Source organism: Desmodus rotundus, chromosome 1 (assembly GCF_022682495.2).
Source record: "Desmodus rotundus isolate HL8 chromosome 1, HLdesRot8A.1, whole genome shotgun sequence".
Taxonomy (NCBI): domain Eukaryota; kingdom Metazoa; phylum Chordata; class Mammalia; order Chiroptera; family Phyllostomidae; genus Desmodus; species Desmodus rotundus.
In genome coordinates, this window is record NC_071387.1 from 95,726,826 (window position 1) to 95,748,636 (window position 21,811).

The window sequence follows — 21,811 nt, forward strand, 5'->3', positions numbered from 1 at the left end:
TGCTAGGCACCTGGGCTTGTAGTTTTGCCTGTTGCTAGGCACCTGGGGCTCTTGCCCTGGCGACCTCCTGCACTTGGCCTATTATTCCTACTCTGTTCATGCCTAACTATCTACTACTGAGGGAGGCAAACAGAGAAGAGTTTCAGACTAGAGCCCGAAGCCATTGAAGGTGTCAAGTGCATTTCTAAGAAATGTGTGAAATGCTATGATTGATTTAGCTGGCCAAAGAAAAAGTATCAAGTCTTCTTAGGGCAGGGTGTTTCGGAAGGTGCGTGGGAGCACAGAGTAGGAAGTAAATAAATATGCCCAGTGAGAGAGGGAGGTTTGGAGTTATAAATGCCAGGACTGCTGGTGTCATTTGCTGAGATGAAGACTTAGGAAGGGGCAGGTTGTGGGAAGACAGCGATGAGTTCAGCTTGAGCCATGCCAAGTCTGAGGTGCTTGTGGGACCTCCGTGCAGAGGCAAAGTGCTAGGTGGTTCTCTGATCGAGAGGAGCTCAGGAGCCAGGCCTGAGCTAGAGGCAAATAGATGTTGGGGAGGCGACCTGCAGGGCATGTGGAGGGAGGGCGGGCTTTCGTCGAGAGGTTCCTTTCCTTCCGATCTTTCTCAGATTTCACCCTTACTTTCCCGTAGCAGCCCCCACGATCTCCTGAAATAGAAGCTCCCAGAATTTCAGGCTCGGACAAGCTTCCAGTAGAAAACGTTCTTTTTTACTCACTACTTTTTTTACCGTCAGCATTGGGGAAAACGCTGCTGTCACCCAGTGAGGGGCCGCGGCCCAATTATGAACGCCTGGCCACGAAAAATAACTCCCACAGGCGGGGCGTGCCAGGTCACGGCTGGAACTGCGGTGGCCCTACGCTAACCTCGCGCCTCGCCTGGTTGGTCCTCCAAACCTGGGCGGGGCCGCTGCCGCGCCAATGGGCGCGGTGGGGCGGGGACCGGCGGAGAACGCGGAGGCCGGGCTGGCCCCCGAGCCTGGCAGGACGCGCGGCCCCGGCACAGGTAGCTGTCGCGGCCATGTTGGTTGTGGGTTGGCGACCAAGCGACCTGGAGACCCAGGGCTGACAGCATCTGGGCAAAACTGCGTGGGCTCCAGGTTCGTGAGGCCGCGTTGCCGCCATTTCTTAGGAAGACGTCCTCCAGCCCCGATTCTCTGTGTGACTTCAGCCCCAAGTTTTAGCTTTTAGCCATCCGCGTGGTCCCTGGAGAAGCCTCTGCCTGCTTCCCCGGCCTTACCGACCGCGCCCCGACCCTAGGGCCGGCGGGCCGGGCGGGCGTTCTGAAGCACGTGAGGCCCAGCGGACGTAGGAGCAGCGCTGGCCTGTCTCCGGGGCTGGCACCTCCATGGCGCCGCCTCCGGCCCCGTTCTCCACGCGTGAACCAGAGGGGGCCGCGCGCGAGGGGAGGAGCCCCGAGCCCGTGAGCTTCGCGGACGTGGCCGTGTACTTCTCCCCGGAGGAATGGGGGTGTCTGCGCCCTGTGCAGCGGGCCCTGTACCGGGATGTGATGCGGGAGACCTACGGCCACCTGGGCGCGCTCGGTGAGAGCCCCACTGTTCGCTTATGTCCAACATCCCCGTCCACGCTGCCCAGCCTACGGGCCCTGCGCGGGGAGTGTGACTTCTTAGGTCCCGGACGTCGGGACCTCGGGGTGGGCGGTGGCCTCCCGGCAGCGTGGGGTTTGCGTTCTTCTCCGCCAGGATTCCAAGGCACCAAGCCGGCCCTCATCTCCTGGATGGAGGAAGAGGCTGAACTGTGGGGTTCAGATGCCCGAGATCCGGAGATGGGAGAGTATCTGTCAGAAGACACAGGTGAAGTACTGGGGACTCTGTTTCATGGGGTCTTCCTCTGGGCCTGAACAGACCTGCTACCCTCTGTCACTTCCTTACTCTTCCTATCTGTTTCTTCCCTGTTGTGCATTCCCAGCTAAGGTGATAATGGCTGGCTGCCGCCTAGCTTCTGGATTCAGCCTAGAAAGAAGCTGTGAGTGTGTCCAGGCTCTGCTGGGTTGCCGGTCCCTAGCATACCTGCCTTCACTCCCAATTCCTGCAAATCTGAGCCCCTCACATCTAATTGGTCTCTAAGCTCTGTTGAGCTCCACATCATCCCTCCTGTTTGCTTGCATCTAGCTCCTCTGCCACATCCTGTGTTTTAGTTTATTTTCCGTTTGTTTTATTTTTGTAGCAGCTTCCTTTCTCTTGGCTTCTACTGTTTTCTTCTCGCAGTTCACCGTGGCAATTCGTTGCATAATACCCAGCCCCTCTGAACTTGGTTCAGGCAGGTTCATGTCCCTTCTGTGCTGTTTCTGATGCCTGAAGCAGCCATAAGCATCTGCTGATCCAGCTAAAATGTCTTCTGCTTGCCCCCCACCCATTTCCCCAGGCCTGAGGTAGAATGTACTGTTTCTTCCCACTCTGTCTCTGCTGCTTTCTTTCTGTCCTCTGCAGCCGAGGAAAAGTTTCACTCCAAGTTTCCTTGCCTATACTGAGCTGAGTCCCAGGGGCACCTGTGGGTCCAGCAGTTGGCTGTATATAAGAGGCTTCTCTGTCACCATATAGGGCAGGGGTGTCAAACTCATTTTCACCAAGGGCCACATCAGCCTTGCAGTTGCCTTCAAAGGGCCGCATGTAATTTCAACTCCTTAACAGGTAAGGAGTAGTTACATTTATACAGTCCTAAATTACTTCAGCCCTTCGAAGGCAACCGTGAGGCTGATGTGGCCCCTGCTGATAATGAGTTTGACACCCCTGATATAGGGTGTGGGATTCAAGGACCAGGATAAATAAGCCAGGGTCTGAGCTCTCCCCTTGTTTCCCAGCAGGTTCCAGAAACAAGGAAGAGAAAGGACAAAGAGAAGGCACTGCGGCACTGGAGAAGATCCTTTCTTTGGACACTTGGCCTCTTGGGCTGAAGGCTCTCAAAACCCCTTCTCCTGGTCTCCCTTACAGTTTGGAGCAATCATCCAAGGTGCCTCACCGGGGTCGCCCCCCACTCTTTGCCCATCCCCCTGTTCCAAGGGCAGACCAGCGTCATGGTTGCTACCTATGTGGGAAGAGTTTTGCCTGGCGCTCCACATTGGTGGAGCACCTGTATACCCACACCGGTGAGAAGCCCTTCTCTTGTCCTGACTGTGGCAAGGGCTTTGGCCAAGCCTCCTCTCTGAGCAAGCACCGGGCCATTCACCGTGGGGAGCGGCCCCACCGCTGCCCCAACTGTGGCCGGGCGTTCACCCAGCGCTCTGCCCTTACCACCCACCTACGGGTCCACACGGGTGAGAAGCCGTACCGCTGTGCTGACTGCGGCCACTGCTTCAGCCAGAGCTCTGCCCTCTACCAGCATCAGCGGGTCCACAGCGGCGAGACCCCTTTCCCCTGCCCAGACTGTGGCCGTGCCTTTGCCCATGCCTCAGACCTTCGGCGCCATGGGCGCACCCATACAGGCGAGAAGCCCTACCCGTGCCCAGACTGTGGGCGCTGCTTCCGACAGAGCTCCGAAATGGCAGCCCACCGGCGTACCCACAGTGGGGAACGCCCCTACCCCTGTCCTCAGTGTGGCAGGTGTTTTGCCCAGAAGTCAGCCATGGCCAAACACCAGTGGGTCCATAGGCCTGGTGCCGGGGGACGCAGGGGTCAGGGTGCCAGGGGGTTGCCTGTACCTCTATCCCCTGGGCGAGGGAACCTAGACCCACCTGTGGGCTTCCAGCACTACCCAGAGATATTCCAGGAATGTGGGTGATGGCCTCAAAGGTGAAAAGAGAAAGGGCGAGGATCTAAACATTTCCTGAGGCCCAAGCTGGAATCGGTATTCAACTTCTGGGGGCTCAAGGGAAGTCATAGAATTCCTCGTAAGAGCTGGACCTGGGGGATGAGGACCATCTTATTTTAGGCCCTCACCAGCTTGATATGCTGACACATCACTCTCTACTGTCCTAGACTCTAGAAGTCCCCTTTACTGAGTTAGGGCTGGGGTTAGACCCCCAGTAGGCCTCCGCTGTGGGAAGAAAAGGCTGTCAGCTTAGATGTGTTAAGAGGATTGAGGTAGAAGAGAACCTTGTTTTGCCTGTTGTCTTTTTTACTGCAGGAGTTAATGACTGATGGCCATGTACTGAATCTGGCCTGTAGCTGTCTTTTATTTTTTTTGGCTGAGTCAGAATTTTAAAAAGTTACAAATTATTGGTTAAGATCTCATGCAAAAATCCAGGTTTCTGACTTCTCCCAAGAAGTTCAAAAGATTTGGCAACTCTACCTAAGCTCCCACAAAACCACAGTTGGTGGGAGCTGGGAGCAGTTGTGCCCTTTGCTCAGCATGCTCACCACTCCACATCAGCTCCTGACCAGCATCAGCTGGCACTCACGGTCTGACCATGTCTCTGGCAAGGCAGGCCCTCTCCATCTGGTGGTTTCTGTTTCTTTACAGGACCTGTTGGGCTTCTGTGGACATTGGAGTTTGCAGGCCACAGCATATAGCATTCAAGTTTTCCCGAATCAGGGATTCAGGTAGAGAGCATATGTGTGAAAGGGTGGCAGGAGCAAAGTAAAGGTAGGCTTTATTTTAGAGCTTGCTTGCATTGTATTTTATTGTTTACAAAGTACCATCTTGTCCATGAACTCATTTCACCCTCATAACTGCCCGAGGAGGGGAACATCTTGCTTGAACAGGACAGCTCAGTCAGGAAGAGGCAGTCACACTGAATCTTTTGCCCCAAACCAGTGGCTTCTCTGCTGTACTGCAGCACTGCTCTCAGCTGGCCAGCAGCTCCTGGTTCTAAAGGGCAAGGCCCTGAGAGCACCCTGCAGTCCTCCTTGGGCCTCCCTGGGAGAGCCTATGGCTCAGGCCTTATCCACCCTAGACCCAGACAGCAGGGCCAACCTCATCACATTCTAGAACCGGAAGGGATCTGAGCTTTTGCAGTTGGGGACAGTGAAACTGGGGAAGGCTAAGCAACCTGTCCAAGGTCACATACACAGATGGTAAGGTTCTTGGTTTACTGCTCTTTACCATACCATTCCTGAATTTCTTGCCAGTGTCTTAGCCATCTGCCATTCCCTATGAGGGCACCCAGGCACTGACCAGAACTGGGGACGGACTAGCCCAGGGTCAGTGAAGCCCAGGTGTAAGATAAGTGACAAAATGTCCACATGGCACACCAAGGCAAAGCAGCAACCAACCTGAGTTCAGGGCAAATGAGCAAAGCTTGATCTGCACTCTCTTCAGGTGCCCACCATTGTGAACCGAGGGGAACTAGCTCAGGAACATTGGGCCAGAGGCAACTGTGTTCATCTTTATTCCCAAGCTCTGTACACATTCTTTCCCCTCTCACCATGTGATTACATTATGCAGCTATTGTTAATTCCTTTGTGGTTAGAGCCCAGCCCTGTCCAGGTGATGGAAGCAGCCAGCCCTGGGCAGACCCTGTGCTGCCTCTGGTCAGGATGACCCCTGACTTAAGGAGGAGTAGCAGGGGATATGTCCTCTGCTGGCCTGTGTGCACTTGCCTTCTTTACTGAACTCAGCCTCTTGTCTGGCCTACCTTAGGGAGGAAGAGACCAGATTTGTCAACCTGGAGAAACTTCTAAAGAAAAAGGTAGAAGATTCGGGGAAAAGACACTGTTCAGGTGAAGTAATAAACTGAATTGATTCCCCATCCTACACTTTTCTGGGAGGATGGCTTGTGTGCCACCTTATTATAAGTGGGACACGATGAGAGAAGAGGCACATTGGTAGTAGGAACTGCCTGTGTACCAGCTTATAATTCCCTGGAGAAGCCTGTGTACAGCCCCTCCCATCCTCTAACCCTCAGGGCTGCTTGGGGAAAGCCCGGCTTGAAATGCTAGTTTTCAGCTCAGACTCAAAGCCGGATCTGGACTCTACCCAGAGCTTGCCAATTAAAGGTGCTATGATTACTACTTTCTCTGAGTGCTTTGAAGTTTGCAAGGCTGGCTTCGGGCCTAGGCACCACACCTAACTCTTCTGCTTCCTGCTTTCATGACCCAACTTTCCACTATTAAATCCGTTTTTGAGTATCATGAAAATGTTTAAGCCTCAGCCTCCCTCCATTCTTGGCTCCTCATTTCTTGGCATAGATACTTCCACCAAAGGTAGGGCTCTCTCTCTGCTACTGCAGGTCTTTAAGGCTCAGAACTTGAAGCAATTTAGGCCAGGAAGAGAATTTTTTTAGGGCTTCACTGGAGAAATGCTTGTCTGTACCAGATATGAGCCCACCCGTTTGGCCAGTGTGAGCGGTCAGGCCATGACCACATGACCCTAGCTTGTCCAAGCCATCTAAAATAAAGGTAAGTATTGATTTGAATCCCAAAGATCCCTAAATATTTTTGGAATGTTTATGTGCATCTTTCTAGGAACAGGATTTGTAAAGATGTTTGTGATGCAAAGAAGCTAAAACCTGTCCTAGGCCTGTATTTTTCAAAGTAAAGCCTTCCTGCCAAAGAATCCTTGAAAACCTGGCTACTTCCCTGGGCCCTGTCTCTAGCTATTGAGTCTGGATCCAGGGATGGAATTTTATGCCTGCTAAACTTTGAGAACGACTGCTTTGAACAAAATGTTACTTTCTAGCTGCTCTTAGCTTTATAAGAGTAAGAGTTGGTCTCAGGGCCTGTTCCAAATGTCAGGCCAGGGAAGGACCTAGCCATACATAAAGACTCCCAGTTCCTTTGCTCTTGACAAAGGGACCTGTGCTGTGCCTGGCATCTTCCTGTGTACTTCAAATCTTGAATATACTGGCGCTTCTCCTGTAGCATGACAGAAGGCCTCTTAGCTTGTCCTTTGCATACAGGAAAGAAGCAGTTCAGTCAGGAGCTCCTCTCACACTGAGACCCTTGTAAGGGCTTGTTCAAATGTGGGCTGACCATAAACCTTGGATGCACACTAACAGCTCTGCCCCGGTAGTGCTGCACACCAGGGGATGATGCTATGGGAAAGTGACTGCCCAGCTTGGGACGCACACAAGGCTCCTCACCAGCACACAGCGGTAGAACAAGGTCAGTGGATTCCTACCTTGGATTAGTCGGTGTTAGGTCAAGTTGGAACCCTCATCAAAGGCTTCCCAGTGCTTAGAGACTCACTGCTCTGGGCTGGTGGCAGACAGAGGCTGGTTGCCTCTTGAAGGGTCATTGCAAAGACAGATCTGGTACTAGAGAAGGCTGCCTCGAAGTCAGCCAGCCACTCTTATTCTAGGCACTAGTGAGACTGAATTTCCACACGGAAATGATGGTGCCAAAGCAGGTTGAAGCCCTGGCCCAACTTCTACTACATGTGGGCTTGTAATCCATGCTATAAAGAATGCAGGCAGTGGACCCTATCAGACCTGTGACTGGAATCTTTGCTACTCACTTTGGAGAGGCAGCTGCTCTCCTGTGTATATTTCTGGTGGGTAGGCAGGTCAGAAAGTCATGTCTCATGAAGGAGACTTGTCTCTTCACTTGTGTGAGTGCTTTGGGGCTGACCAGGGAGTACAGCAAGTCCAGTTCTTCCCAACCAGTTCTCGTAGGGTGTCCATTCTTAGGAGAGGCTTTAGGACAGACAGTAGGGTGGAGAGAGGCATGAAACGGGAAGCTGTTGTGGAGGGCAGAAAAGTACTTCTGCTTTATTTGTAGGAAGATCCCTGTGATTCTACTTGTAAGCCTCTATTGACATTGTTCTTTCGTCTTTTACCACTTGGAATTCTCCAAATTCTTGTGCTTGTCTCTTTTAAGGAGAATGGAAGATGCCATTTTCCTCTTAATCAGTTTCTTCCCTTCATTTATTTGGGAAGGCAACAAGAAAACACAAACCATGGCTCTGCATTGCTCAGCCAGGAGAAATTTGGTTCTTTAGCTCTCAGCAAAGCTACCAAACTAGTTTTCAGCAGCAAGGGACAAGAATTGGATCCTGTTAAGCTGTCTTTCCAGGGTCCTTTTCTCCCCTTGATTCAAAGCTGCACCTAGGGCAGTGTTTCTCAAGTTTCCTTTCTTTACAAGCCTCTATCCAAGGCAGACAGGGCTGGAGAGTTCTTAGCTGTCTTAAGACCTGATGGCTCTCTCCAGTTCCACTCCTGAACTCTATTACCCGACCCTTACCTGGAAGAAATTCCCACATGATCATTGCTCCCCTGTGAGACAGTTCAGGAACCATGAGCTAAGGCTCCCAAGGATTGAGTTAAACACAGGCTTTGGGGAATGTGGAGGGAAGAGGCAGGGTAATTGAAAAGAGAGCAGTTTCCTTTCTGAGGGAGGATCTCCCGACAGGTTCCTTCAGAAAAGTGCTGAGAAAGAGTGGGGGAGTGCCTGCCCTTAGATCACTAGACTTCTATTCCTTAGAAAATTAAAACAAAATGAAGGGTAAATGCAAGTGGGAAAAATTCTGAAAGCAAAGGCCCAGCTCGAGGGAAGACGCCAGGCAGATCCCTCCAACTCCTCCGACAGGAGCTTTTGGCTGACAAGGGAGGTGGAAGCAGCCTGAGCACTTTCCAACAAATCAAAAAGGTGCCTCGCGTTTCCTGGCAACCATTAACACGCAGACGTGGGTGTAGCGGGAGAAGGCGGGACGGTAGAAGCCGGATCCTCACTGGCCAATCGCTGAGCATTTGAGGGGTAGAGGCGGTGCCTCTGGGAACCGGAGGCGGAGCTGTTTCCTTGGCAACCATCCTAGCTCAGCCGGAGGTGGGGAGGGTGGAAATTAGGAGCAGATAAAGGAGGCAGCCAGGAGGAGTGGGGGTAGGCACGCCAGTGGGTGGGTAGTGGAACTCGAACGGGAAGTGGGGGAAGGGTGTCCTAGAGTCTCGTAGAGCTACGGGAGGTGTGAGGGTCCATCCAGGTTCCCCAGGCGCGGCCGGAGTTGACCCCGAGGCCCGAGAGCTGAGAGGAGTTAGACACCGCCCCCGCTGGCGCCGGGAAGCGTCGCTCCTTCTCGCTGACCTTGGTCTCGCTAGTCGTCTCGCCCTTGGCCACAGTTACTGACGGACGCAGAGCCCGGTACAGGGACAGATAGGCCATTGGACGGACGGAGACCTAGGACACAGACACACAAACTGCCCCAGCCTCTCCCGCTGGCTCCAGGATACCTCGACCTCCCCCACCTCAACGCCGGGGCCATCCAGCCCAGGGTTAATGCCAACGAGTTTCCACCTCCAGCCACTCCTAGAGAGGCCGCGGCGCTAGCCAACGGGGGAAACTGGCCACGGACGGACACTTCCTGTGTTGGGGGAGGGGGTCGACTGCCGCAGCCCAGCCTGGGGCTGGGGGCCTGACTGCGGGGTCTCAGGTGGGGAGTGGTATCTGGGGGCGGCAGGGCGAATTGTGAAGCCGCCCCATCTCCGAGGCCACAACGAGTGGGGGCCTGTGAGGGCCCCAAGGCAAGCTGAGACCTTGTGGGTGGGGGCGGGGACTCGGGGAGGGGAGGGAGGGGCCGGGCCGGCTGGAGAGGCCCAGGGTCAAGACGTCCGGCCTTGGGGGCAGGGGCTGGGCAGCCGGGTCGCCTGGGCGACGCTGAGCGGGCCGGCGTCGAGGGCCCGGGTCTCAGGGCACTCAGGACGGGTCGCAGGATCGTCCGCCATTGCCGCTGCCGCCGCTGCACTGGGAGTCAGCGGGGATGGAACAGGAGGCGTCGCAGTGGGGCCTCGAACCTCAGGATGTGCAAAGTCTTGACGAAATGGGGCCCGAAGGGTCCCTCAAAGGTGAGGGAGGGAGTGCCCCTCTGAGGAGTGTGTCTGGGATCGGGAGATGGGGCTGTGGTCTGTGGGAGCGAAAGTGAGCGGGGGACTTGGACATCTGGGACTTGGAGGGTTGGGGGCAGGAACCGGGTCTCTTGGGTTTGCTGAGGGGAAGGTGGGAATTTCAGCACCTGCTCAAGGGCCAGCGACCACGTTTAAGGAGGAGGGAGAGGTTTGTGGCAACTAATGGTGGGACCCAATGACCTTCCAGGCTCCACACAATCTGGGTTTTCTGTAATTCTCTGATCCTGCAGGCAACATGCATGGGAATAATGAGGAAGAGGAAATTTCTCAGCAAGAAGGCACTGGGGACTATGAGGTCGAAGAGATTCCTTTTGGGCTTGAACCCCAGAGCCCTGGGTTTGAGCCACAAAGCCCAGAGTTTGAGCCTGAAAGTCCAGGTTTTGAGTCCCAAAGCTCTGGGTTAGTGCCCCCAAGCCCTGAATTTGCACCCAGAAGCCCTGAGTCAGAGTCTCAGAGCCCTGAGTTTGAACCACAAAGCCCTAGGTATGAACCCCAAAGTCCTGGGTATGAATCCCAGAGCCTGGGGTATGGACTCCAAAACCCTGAGTTCAAAACCCAAAGCCCTGAATTTGAAGCTCAGAATTCCAAATTCCAGGAAGGTACAGAGATGCCCCTCAATCCTGAGGAAAAGAATTCCTTGAGCCTCCCCTTGGGAGTCCATCCCTTGGACTCCTTCACGCAGGGGTTTGGGGAGCAGCCCACAGGGGACCTTCCCCTAGGGCCACCTTTTGAGATGCCCACAGGGGCCCTGTTGGCTACACCCCAGTTTGAGATGCTCCAGAATCCCCTGGGCCTGACAGGGACCCTGCGAGGTCCAGGCCGAAGGGGTGGCCGGGCCAGGGGTGGGCAGGGCCCTCGGCCTAACATTTGTGGCATCTGCGGGAAGAGCTTCGGCCGGGGCTCCACCCTGATCCAGCACCAGCGCATCCATACAGGTGAAAAGCCCTATAAATGTGAGGTCTGTAGCAAGGCCTTCTCCCAGAGCTCTGACCTCATCAAACACCAGCGTACCCACACAGGGGAGCGGCCCTACAAGTGTCCCCGTTGTGGCAAGGCCTTCGCTGACAGCTCTTACCTGCTTCGCCACCAGCGCACTCACTCTGGTCAGAAGCCCTACAAGTGCCCGCACTGTGGCAAGGCCTTCGGGGACAGCTCCTACCTCTTGCGGCACCAGCGCACTCACAGCCATGAGCGGCCCTACAGCTGCCCCGAGTGCGGCAAATGCTACAGCCAGAACTCATCCCTGCGTAGTCACCAGAGAGTGCACACTGGGCAGAGGCCCTTCAGCTGTGGTATCTGTGGCAAGAGCTTCTCCCAGCGATCGGCACTTATCCCCCATGCCCGCAGCCATGCCCGTGAGAAGCCTTTCAAGTGCCCTGAGTGCGGCAAGCGCTTTGGTCAGAGCTCTGTGCTGGCCATCCACGCACGCACCCACCTGCCGGGCCGCACCTACAGCTGTCCAGATTGCGGCAAGACCTTCAATCGCTCTTCCACGCTGATTCAGCACCAGCGTTCCCACACAGGCGAGAGGCCCTATAGATGTGCTGTGTGTGGCAAGGGCTTCTGCCGGTCTTCAACGCTGCTGCAGCATCACCGAGTCCACAGCGGGGAGCGGCCGTACAAGTGTGATGACTGTGGAAAGGCCTTCTCACAGAGCTCCGACCTCATCCGCCACCAGCGGACCCATGCTGCCGGCCGTCGCTGACCTGGGGCCCTGTCAGGGGCGGGCCTGTGGTGGTTGGAAGAGGTGGGGACAGGGAGCTAGAAAAATCTTTAGAATAGTGGAAAAGCTGGAGGAGGAAAGAAGAGTTGAGGATTCTAGGAGGAGAGGGGCTAGGGTGTAGGAAGTTTTGTGCCCTGGAGACTTATGGGAAATGGGTAATGAAAAGGGGTTGGAGGGAGGCCAAATAGGCAGCAGGAGGCTCTGGGAGAATCCAGGAAGAGGTCAAGAGAGAGCTGGCCTCAGAAGTAGCCTGCCCCTTGGTGGATGCCTGCTTGGCAAAGTGCTAGATAGGGGAGGGGGGAGGGGGGTTTCTTAGAGTGGGTTAGCTTAGGTCAGTAGCTACTGAAACCCTTGTTGAGTCAGGAAGGGGTTAGGGTAGGTGGGGTGAGGAGTAAAGCCCAGAGTGGGGCCTGGGCCTCAGTGCAAACCCAGCCTCCCTTGTCTTCCTCAGGCTTTTCAGCCCCTGAATTTGAGTTCAATAAAAACCTTTATGTGCTAAAAGAAATTTGTCTTTAACATGTGTGCATTTGCAGTGTCCTGGGCAGTGGTAGACACTAGGTCATAACTACCCGCCCCCAGTGCAGCTATAGAGCTCTGCCTGGGAGGTGCTTTTATAGTCAGTGTTTCCCTGTAACCTTATCAGAGGCTCAGGAGACACCACTTGCCCATATCCACCCAAGTTCATCCTCCATGCTTTGAATGCTGCACAGATACAGGGGGCCTGTTGTGGGTTTGAGAAAACCCTTCAACTTTGTTGATACCCCTCTTCCCAAACATGAAGTGTCTGCCCTTGGACCAGCAAGCAGACCCTGATTCTCATATCCAGGCATGGAGCCTGTGTACCTTTTCTCCCTGGCTTCCAGCACCCAGCTGCGCCTTTCTCCCTCCCCCCAACCCAGCTGCAACCTCTTGCCACCATTCTGTGCAGACCCTGACCCTGACCCTGACCAGGACCACAAGTTCCAACTCCACCCAGAGGGGTTCATGTATTGGACCCAATATAAGAATTGGATGTCAACCTTTAAGATCCTCTGGCCAGAATGGGCTGATCCATTACTGATTTGCTACAGCTCCGCCTCCTTTTTTAGGACCCTTGGACCTTTTGGTGGGAGCACGCTGATACCACCCCACCTTTATCTTACTTTCATCTGAGCCTCAGCTCTCCTAACAGTTGGCTCCTCAGGAAAGAATGGGAAGTTGGTGTCATCAGGGATTCTGGGGGATTCTGGGGGTTTCTGGGGTGTGGCCTGACAGTGCCCTGTGAAGGTTTATTTATTCTATTTCACAGATTAGGAAAGTGGAGGTCACAGGGCTAAGTGACCTGCTCAAAGTCATTCCGTGACTAAGAGGCAGATCAGACATTTAGAACTCATCTGTCTGGCTTCACCTGTCCCCAGGAGCTTCGCCTCAAGAGACCTTATAGTTGTAGCTCTAAAAGATCTCATGGCCTCAGGATACTGACATTACCCCCAGCCCCATGTCCATCCTTGGGGCCTTATAACTTGTCAAGATTAAATCACTTCTCTAAGCACATTTCTTTCTCTCTTTTTAAAGATTTTATTTATTTTTAGAGAGAAGGGAAGGGAGTGAGGAAGAGGGAGAGAAACATCAATGTGTGGTTATCTCTCACACACCCCCAACTGGGGACCTGGCCTACAACCCAGGCATGTGCCCTGACTGGGAATCGAACCAGCAACCCTTTGGTTCACAGGCTGGAACTCAATCCACTGAGCCACACCAGCTAGGGCTTTATGCACATTTTTGTACAGATATTCTGCCACACAAAATTTTAAAATACTTCCACATCTAATATACATGGTCCAGCACAAATACCCCTTTTTATTACAAAATCATAAGCAAGTAATTCTGTAACAATATCACACTCAAGCACACCATATGAAATTTTAGGTGAAATGTTCAAATTAAAACTATAAATTATTACACCCGTATTATTACCCTACCAACCACACTCCAGCAGGCCTTACTTCTGCCGGATGCTGTAGTTTGTATATGTAAGTATATGCATAGAACTGCATTTGGTTACCTGAAATGATATCATGTTTGTAGACTTAAACATTTATTTCAATTACACAATTTAATTTTCATATTTTGGAGTTGAATATTTTTTCAGCTTCCAAACATGTTCATAGGCCCTTGAAAGCTGGGGGCCTGGGCACAGTGCCTGTGGTGCTTAGTTGATAAAGTAGCCTGTAGGCATGGAACATTAGTATATAAAAGCTCATCAAATAAGGATGGTGACTCAGCTGCTTAGCCCCCACCCCTCCCTTCCATGACAATCCTGAGGTACCTCCAGATGCCAGGTGGGGCAGACCAAACCCAGAAAGAGCATGTGTCTTCTCTGAGATCAAGGTAGAAGAACTAATCATGGAAGAGGTAGTACTCCAACACCAGATGTCTTGATTTGCGGTGCAGGATGCTGCCTTTACCGCATCACCCTGCACACCTAAACAACCATTTCTATCCACCACTGATGGGCTCCGAACAGTGCTCAACAGTTTACAAGTGGTAGCTCATTTAATGCTCATACCAGCTCTGAGGTATACTCACGTACAGGGTGGAGCAAGCATAGGATTACAGGTGTGAGTACATGGAACAGAGTTTATTTTTGCGTTACTATTTATTATTTTCCGTAAGAACAACTGTAAAGCTACTTTGGCCCCCATCCTCGCACAGTCATTATTCCTGTCTTACAGATGAAGAAATGAGTCCCGTAGAGGAGAAGTAACTGCCCCACAGCGCATAGCAGAGCCTGGATTCAAGCCTCGGGCTGACTTGGTTTTGACTACGTTACTAATAATACTAAGATATTGTTTACTTTTTCCCTGTTTTCCTCCCATGAGGACAGTGTTTCCTAGATGTTGCACGGCTTGTCATGGCAGATGCCATCACTCTGATGGCTTGTGCGGAATGTAGGCTTGGGTGTTATGTTTTAAATTTCTCTCTCCATTTTAATTTCTAACTGGACAAACACCAATAGATATACCCCATTTAAGAAAAGCTCTTTGAGGATCCTCAATAATTTTTAAGAGTATAAAGGGGCCCTGAGACCAAAACATTTGAGGGCCACATTTGCACCTTTGTGCCAGCCCTGGTGAGGGGTCAGTGTTTAACGTAAACGAGTGAGGCCTGAGTCTAACCTTCCAGAACCTCCTACTCCTGAGACAGGAACCCAGTCAGTGCTCTGTGCCCCGATGAGGTATACACAAAGCGGCAATAGGATGGGTCATTTTGTCCAGGAATTGTGGGATTAAGAAAAACTTCAAAGTGCTTTGAAATAGGGGGGGTTCATGGGTAGAAAAGAGGACTTCACGTGCTGGTGAGGGTGACAGCATGTCCGAAGGGACACAGGTGGGACAGGACGTGTAGGCGTACAAGGACCAGTGCTGGTAAGTGAGTTGGCATATAGGCTCCTGGGGATGATGGCAGCAGGTTTGCTCTGAACGGAGCCCCCCAGATCTTCTGTGCTTTTTTTGTTGTTCAATTACATTTGTCCCAATTCCGCACCCCCACCCCGTTTTGTGCTTTTTTTGCTTCCAACCTGGATGCAAATATCCACTTTTTCCCCATCACAGAATAGCACCTTCTTAGAGAGACTCTCCTGACCACCTGTGTAAAAGGACCCTCTCCTTTACCCTAACCCCATTATCCCACTTTATTTTCTTCACAGTCCTATCACCACCTGGAATCATATTTCTACATTTTTACTCTGTTTACTCACTGGAGTGAAGCTTCTTGAGGGCAGGGACTTGTCTGTCATGTTCATCACCATGTCTTCAGAGCAAAGGACAGAGTATGACACAAAGCACTCAAGAAATACCGCGTGAATGAATACAACCTGACCCGCTTCACCAGACCTACACTTTGCTGTACCGTTTAGTAGTTCTGTGACAGTCCTGTTAAGGCTGACCACAAGAGGGCAGTAGTGACTAGCCTCTTCAGTCCCCGCTAAAGGAGGGGGCCTTAGGGTTTAAAAGTATGGGGGAGGCAGAAGTAGCAAGGGAGGGTCTACTGTCACTTCCTGTTACATTGTTAATGCTTTTCTAACATTTTCTCACTTTCCGTGTTTCTTTCCCTGCTTCTCTCTCTCTTTTTAATATCCTCACCTGACATATGGGTTTTTTTTCTTACTGATTTTTAGAGAGGAAGGGAGAAAGAGGAAGGGAGAAATAATATCACTGTGAAGGAGAACCATGGATCAGTCAGTTGTGCAACCTAGACGTGTGCACTGACCAGGATCCAGCCCGCAAACTTTTGGTGCACGGGATGACGCTCCAACCAGTTGAGGCACCTGGCCAGGGCTCTCCCTGCTTCTCTCTCTGTCTCTTTTTTAGAATATGTTTATTGATTTTAGAGAGAGAGGAAAGGAGAAGGTGGGGGGGGAGAGAGAGAGAGAGAGAAAGAGAAACATAGACCGGCTGCCTCCCATATGCACTCTGACTGGGGACTGAACCCACAACTTACACATGACCAGGGACTGAACCCACAACCTTTTGGTGTACAGGACAAGGCTCAAGCAACTGAGCCACACCAACAAGGGTTCCCTGCTTCTGTATTGAAGTAGCCCACAATAGCAGGTGCAGGCCAGTCTCTGAGGGTTATCATGGCAGAGAGAGAGAGGGAGGGAGGGAGAGAGAGGAGAGAAGGGAAGGGAGGGGGAGGGGAGGGGAGGGGAGGGGAGGGGAAGAGAAAGGAGGGGAAGAGAAAGGAAGGGAAAAGAAAGAAAAGAAAAGAAAAGAAAAGAAAAGAAAAAAGAAAAGGAGAGCTACTATTTGGTTCCCACTTAGTGAAGGGTGGAGAAGAAAATGTTCATTTAATCGAGCCAGGCTAGAATGTTGCACCAGCACAGAAACATCACAAAGTTGGACAGAATTTCACATTTATTGGGTAAATATACACAGTCAGTGTGCTTGGCACTGGGAGCCAGGTGAATGGATGTGAGCTCAGAGTCTCAGGGTGGAGGCCAGAGTGAGGGTGTGAGGGAGCCCTGGTGGGGGCTGTGGATCGAGGGGGCAGGGGCCTGCAGAAGACTGAGCCTGTAAGGATGAGATGCCATGGGCCCATCCAAACTTGTTTTTCTCTCTTATCACACACACAGCTCTCTCATTAAGTGACTGAAATTTGACTGAAATTGTGTCAATTACCTACTATGTGTCTAGCTCTGTGATATCCTTAGGGATCCCAAGGTATGATCCCTACCCATGGAGTTCAATTTGAAATATGAATATTAAGTAAATCATTTATTTATTTTTTAAAGAGATTTTATTTATTTTTAGAGAGAGGAGAAGGGAGGGAAGGAGAAAGAGAGGGAGAGAAACATCAGTGTGCAGTTGCCCCTCATGCCCCCTACTGGGCCTTGCAACCCAGGCATGTGCCCTGACCGGGAATCGAACCAGTGATCCTTTGATTTGCAGGCCAGTGCTCAATCCACTGAGCCACACCAGCCAGGGCGTAAATCATTTAATAATGAACAAATATGACCCCTGCTAATACAGACAATTGTATAATAGTCTGCATGCATATATGGGACCCCAAATGAGTTGGGGTCAGGGGGCTGCCCTGAGGAAGTAATACGTGAGCTGAGCCCTGGAGACTGATGAGCGTTAGCCAGGAAAAGGAGGGGATGTTCCAGGCAGAGAGAGCTGTCTGGGTGAAGGCAGCAAGAGAGGAAAAAGCCTGGCAAGTGAGAAAGGCCTGTGTAACTGGAGCTTAGAAGGGAGGTGGGAAGTCTCAAGGGCCCAGTTTTGTGTTGGCATTATATTAAGGATATTTTGCAGATTTTGTAGGACATATTAAGGAATGTGGTCTCTAGCTAAAGAGCAAGGGGTCTGCAGTAGCAATTAGTGACATGTAGCAGATCTGCTCTCAGGCAGCAGAATGGAAAGCTACCAGATTCCATTTGGGAGACAGTGCAGGGCAAGTTCTGGGAGTTGGAGACCTCTGTGGACCTCTGTGGACTTCCAAGCGCAGGTGGGTGTGAGGGCTGGGAGTGTCACTAGGTCTTAGGACTACAGTTTTTCCAAATTGAGATCAGACATTCTCTTCCAGGGGAGGAGACTAAGAGGGGCTAACAGAAGCCAGAAGCCCCTAATTACCAGGCCTCACCTGGGTAGCCTTCCTGGCCCACCCCCCAGTGAATCTTCACTGTGATCCTGCAAAGGAGGCAGGCAGGAATGACCTCCATGTTCGAGATAGAAAAACTGGAGCCTAGGGAGAGGCAGAGACTTGCCAGAGAACACAGAGTGACATGTAGGTAAAGGCAGATGGCTACTAGACATCCCAGGTCCAGTCCTAGGCCCCCTGCATCATGGCTGGGCCTCAGTCTGTGCTACCTCCATCCTGGTTCTTCTCCGTGTGGAGGAGATCCAGGCAGCTTGGATCCACGACCTCTTTCTCAGATGCCAGCTGCCCAGAGTCTTCTCCAGAGATTCCATTGGAGGCATCGATTGTAGCCTCCATCTTCTCCTTCAGGTTCCGTTTGAAGAAGCCAACCTGTAGGAAGACAAAATTTGAGTGAGTGGGAAGTCCATGGAGCATAGCTGGCCCTGGAAAAACATGAAAACACTCTTTATGTTAAGAATTCATATGTGCCCCAGACACGTGATGTCCATTTCAGGGATGGGGTGAAGTTATCTGCCACACCTGGTTCTTGTCAATATGTTGAAAAGCTGTACATTCACTGGTTCATTCTTTAGGCTCACCAAATCATCACTGAACATCCTAGTTGGTGTGGCTCAGTGGATTGAGAGCTAGCCTACAAACCCAAAAGTCACTGGTTCGATTCCCAGTAGGGCACATGCCTGGGTTGCGGGCCAGATCAATGTATCTCTCATACACCAATATTTCTCTCCTTCTCTTTATCCCTCCCTTCCCCTCTCTCTAAAAGTAAATAAATAAAATCCTGCAACAAAAAAAAAGACAAAAAACCATCATGTACAATATTTTAGGTGGGTGACTTGACAATATCTAGCGATACTAATAGTGCTTAGTAAGTGTCGTACACTCTCTGTGTAAAGCTCGATATATATAAAATTTGGCTCAGCAATTACAGGTCTAGGAGTTAATTTGAAACAATATTTGGACAAGTGTGCAAAGATGTGGGCAACAAAAGCCTTTTCTGTCATAGTGTTTGAAATAGACGTAAATTACAAACAACCTAAATGTTCATCAACAGAGAACATGTTAAATAAAAGATGGAGCAGCCAGACCGTAGAAAACCGCCCAGGCTACAGAGCAAGAAGGGGATCTGACTGCACTCGGACAGAAAGACACCACGGTATGATATGTGGGGCAGGGGAGAGAATGCAGGTTCCCGAGCAGTACACACGGTCTAATCCCATTTACATTTTCTACATGTGCACACATGCACTGATTGCTCTCTCTCACGCTCGCACGTACACACATATGTTAACAACAAAACTATAACCTGGAAGAATAGAAACAAATAAGTTGTTAATGACAACCCTCTGGGGTTACAATAGGAAGAAACTTTGATTTTTAGGTTCTCTTTTCTGGAATATTTGAATATTTTACATGGAATACCTGCCCTCCAGCTTTCTTCATCTAGCTAACTTCCACTCATCCTTCAAATCCCAACTCAAATGCCACCTCCCTTGGGAGGCCTTCCCAGACTCCCCAGCCTAAGTTGGGCCCCTGCGTCACAGGCTCCAGAACATACAGGCGCCACACAGGAGCCTTCATCGTGTGGGTTCCTGTCTCTCTACCCCATTAGACTGCGAGCTTTACAAAGGCAGGGGCCATGTTGGTGGGGTGCGCCTCTGTATCGCAGAGCCTGGCTCTGGGTATATAGGAGAGCCCTCTCCCTCTCCCTGGGCGCCCGGGGTCCTGGCCCTGCCAGTGCTCTGCGGAGTAATGGGGGAAGTCTTGCTTGTTCTTTGGGCCTCAGTAGCCTTATCTGTAGACAGAGGGAGTAGGCTGAGGCCCTTTTTAAGCTTTGACATTCCCTGGTCTTGGCATTCTCCTTCCTGACTCCTGCCAATCCCTCTTCCCTAGCCTGCCCATTTCAGCGATGGCCATTCCTTCTAGTCCAACCTTGTAGAGAACCAGGAAAATCAGCAGCAGCAACAACAGCCCCCCGATGCCGCTCAGCACGTAGAGGTAGAGCATATCCTTCTCATACACAATGTCAACCTTCGTGATGACCTGGGGGAGGATGAGAGGAAGGAAGTACAGGGAAGAAACCTTCCCCACCCGCTAACATTTCCTGGGAATCTGGACTCAATCTCTAGGTCTTCGCATTTCCAGTCTGGGCTGTGCCATGACACCAGGCCCCGGTCCGGGCCTCCTCTCTCCAGCATGCCTCCCACTGCAGCCTCAGGAGTGAACTGGCAAACATGTACCGTGACTTATCTTAAACCCTTAAATGGCTTCCCTTAGTCCCAGGAGAAAATGCCAGAATCTCAGTTCAGCACACAAAGTCTTCCAGAATCTGGATTCTGCTTACTGTTTTAGCTGTAGCTTCCCTTCTCCCGCTCTGAGCCTTCTGCTCTTAAACCTGCCTCACCCATTCTCTCAGCTCCAAGCCCTGCACTTGCTGCTCTCTCTGCTTAGAGTGTCTTCCCAATGTGCTCTACCGGTGGAGTGGGTAACTCTTTGATGAGCTGCCATCAAAATGATCTTTACCTGATGCACCTCGGACAGGTGGCCTTGTGGTCTGCTTGCTCACCTTGTGGTGAATGCTTGTGGCTTCCATGGAAGCCTGTGCCAAGGCTGATGACTCTGGCTGTGGGGAAGTTCTTACTGTGCTAATCCCAAACCTTCTCCCGAATGGCTGCCTACTTCTAGCTCTGGCTCTTCCAGCTCTGCCCTGTGGTTCCTCAGATCTCTCTGCTGACCTCTGTTCCTGGGCCTTCTGAGGAGATAAAAAGATACCTGGGCCAGGGAGGCATTGCTGCCGTAGAGGTGGAAGTGCTTGCTGCTGTTGAAGGAGATGGAGAGGGAGCTGCATAGGCTGCCCATGGAGGAGGCCTGTGGGAAAGGGGGGAGAAGGCATCAGGGGCAGAGCATGAGGCCCAAGTACCTACTGACTCCCGCCCAACCTCAACCCAAGGAGCAGAGGCAGAGGAGAACAGGTCCCTGCGGGGAGCATCACGACTATGAAGTTTTGCATTCCATATGCCACTCCTCTTGCTGGAAGGAAAGTGTTCCTATAAAGGACCCATCAGAATTATGCACAGGCTCATGGAAACAGCCTTGCAAATTTCAAACAGATCATGGTTCTCTTTTACTCGCAACCGTGTGGACTTTGGGGATTTTTCATCAAGATAAAACAGGACACGCAGGAAGACCACCTGGTGGGGAGCCCACCCCCTATCCGACAAGGCTCCCACAACCACTTCATGTCCATTGCCAGCAGGTGCTACCTTGATCTCCCCCACCAGCTCCACAGTCCCCATCACTTGGATGACGATCTCCTTCTTGAAGACCACTGGGCAGCGCAACTGGGCTCCAGGCAAACAAGGCTGCTAGGAATAGGGAACAGCAGAGGGCTTGGAGAGGCTTGTCTTTCTACCTGTACTTGGCCCAGCCCCCCTCTTAGCCCACAGGTCCGTACCTCAGCCACACCTGGTGTCCTTTCCAGATTCTCACCGTGGCAGTTGACAGGAGACTCCTGGGAATGATGAGGTGGGATCTTCAGTTAGTCCAGAGCTGAGAGAGGACACTGGCCCCTTCATGCCAGAACCTGGCATTCTTCTCCACCCCCCAAGATATGACCTTGGCACCCCAGTCCTCTCCTCCTGGCCCTTGGCAGATTCAGACATCACTGAGTGTGACAGGGTTCATCCGTCCTCACTTCCTTCCCAAGCACCTGTACCCCTTTATGAGCTCACCCCCACAGGCCCGAGCATCCTTTCCTCCTCCGGGAAGCACTCACCATCTGCACAATCCACTTGTGAGTGATGGGCCCCTCACTGTGAGGTGGTGGTACCCCAATCAAAGCCTCCAGGGTGGGCACGTTGTGGTCATCGTAAGGCAGCTGAATCTTCACCTGGTACAGAGGACAAAGGGCTGCTGAGCCCTGGATGCCAGTCATTCTAACTGCCACCCCAGGTCCAATCCTCACTGGCTGAGGCGCAACAGCCCCCTTGTTAGGCTCTGGGCGGTAACCCACCACACCCAGCCCTGTCCTCAGTCACATGTGTGGGTTACGTGTGCTTCTCTGCTTTCCTCACACATCCTGCAAGGTACTGCTCAAATATTGTTCTGAAAGTTTGCCTGAAGAATAGGGCAGCTTCCCACTCCTGTGTTTCCCCAGCACTCTACAGCTCCAGCCGGATGCCAACGTATCTGCTTGTGTGTCTGCATCTGCACTAGGC

At 52.0% G+C, this 21,811-nt stretch overlaps 3 protein-coding genes across 11 annotated transcripts in view; 2 read left to right on the plus strand and 1 right to left on the minus strand.

Annotated features, from left to right (window-relative positions):
• The first annotated feature begins 651 nt into the window (after nucleotides 1-651).
• Nucleotides 652-4,559, plus strand: LOC112304658 (zinc finger protein 764). Of its 6 annotated transcripts, none has more exons than XM_045195540.2 (3): nucleotides 652-1,100; nucleotides 1,704-1,814; nucleotides 2,822-4,559. In XM_045195540.2, exons 2-3 carry the CDS (start codon nucleotides 1,739-1,741, stop codon nucleotides 3,736-3,738), a joined length of 993 nt encoding a protein of 330 aa, XP_045051475.1. In that variant the 5' UTR covers nucleotides 652-1,100; nucleotides 1,704-1,738; the 3' UTR covers nucleotides 3,739-4,559. The 6 variants fall into 6 exon arrangements, with proteins under 6 accessions (XP_045051475.1, XP_045051472.2, XP_045051474.2 ...); XM_045195539.2 differs by having other exon boundaries at nucleotides 654-1,544; XM_045195541.3 differs by having other exon boundaries at nucleotides 657-1,100; nucleotides 2,825-4,559.
• Nucleotides 4,560-9,383: 4,824 nt separating this feature from the next.
• ZNF768 (zinc finger protein 768) lies at nucleotides 9,384-11,961 on the plus strand. The gene is made up of 2 exons (XM_024560291.4): nucleotides 9,384-9,673; nucleotides 9,964-11,961. Exons 1-2 carry the CDS (start codon nucleotides 9,589-9,591, stop codon nucleotides 11,436-11,438), a joined length of 1,560 nt encoding a protein of 519 aa, XP_024416059.2. The 5' UTR covers nucleotides 9,384-9,588; the 3' UTR covers nucleotides 11,439-11,961.
• Nucleotides 11,962-16,346: 4,385 nt separating this feature from the next.
• ITGAL (integrin subunit alpha L) overlaps nucleotides 16,347-21,811 on the minus strand; it is a 40,804-nt gene continuing 35,339 nt past the window's right edge. For 2 of the 4 annotated variants that reach the window (XM_045195502.2, XM_024560289.3), the window contains exons 26-31: nucleotides 21,370-21,483; nucleotides 21,049-21,105; nucleotides 20,858-20,956; nucleotides 20,367-20,462; nucleotides 19,527-19,637; nucleotides 16,347-17,966 (exon numbers count right to left, since the gene is read on the minus strand). In XM_045195502.2, coding sequence (XP_045051437.1) covers nucleotides 17,793-17,966; nucleotides 19,527-19,637; nucleotides 20,367-20,462; nucleotides 20,858-20,956; nucleotides 21,049-21,105; nucleotides 21,370-21,483 — 651 coding nt within the window. In that variant the 3' untranslated portion in view covers nucleotides 16,347-17,792. Of the gene's footprint in view, nucleotides 17,967-19,526; nucleotides 19,638-20,366; nucleotides 20,463-20,857; nucleotides 20,960-21,048; nucleotides 21,106-21,369; nucleotides 21,484-21,811 lie in introns of all 4 variants that reach the window. The other 2 variants (XM_045195501.2, XM_045195500.2) reach the window with 1 other exon arrangement.

What these genes read in the sequence shown, in the direction of transcription:
- ZNF768 (XM_024560291.4), top strand. Translation starts at nt 9,589, where the DNA reads ATGGAACAGGAGGCGTCGCAGTGGGGCCTCGAACCTCAGGATGTGCAA. An exon ending in GCCCGAAGGGTCCCTCAAAG is followed by an intron (nt 9,674 to 9,963) that starts GTGAGGGAGGGA and finishes CTGATCCTGCAG; the next exon opens with GCAACATGCATGGGAATAAT.
- LOC112304658 (XM_045195537.2), top strand. Translation starts at nt 1,349, where the DNA reads ATGGCGCCGCCTCCGGCCCCGTTCTCCACGCGTGAACCAGAGGGGGCC. An exon ending in GTATCTGTCAGAAGACACAG is followed by an intron (nt 1,815 to 2,821) that starts GTGAAGTACTGG and finishes CTTGTTTCCCAG; the next exon opens with CAGGTTCCAGAAACAAGGAA.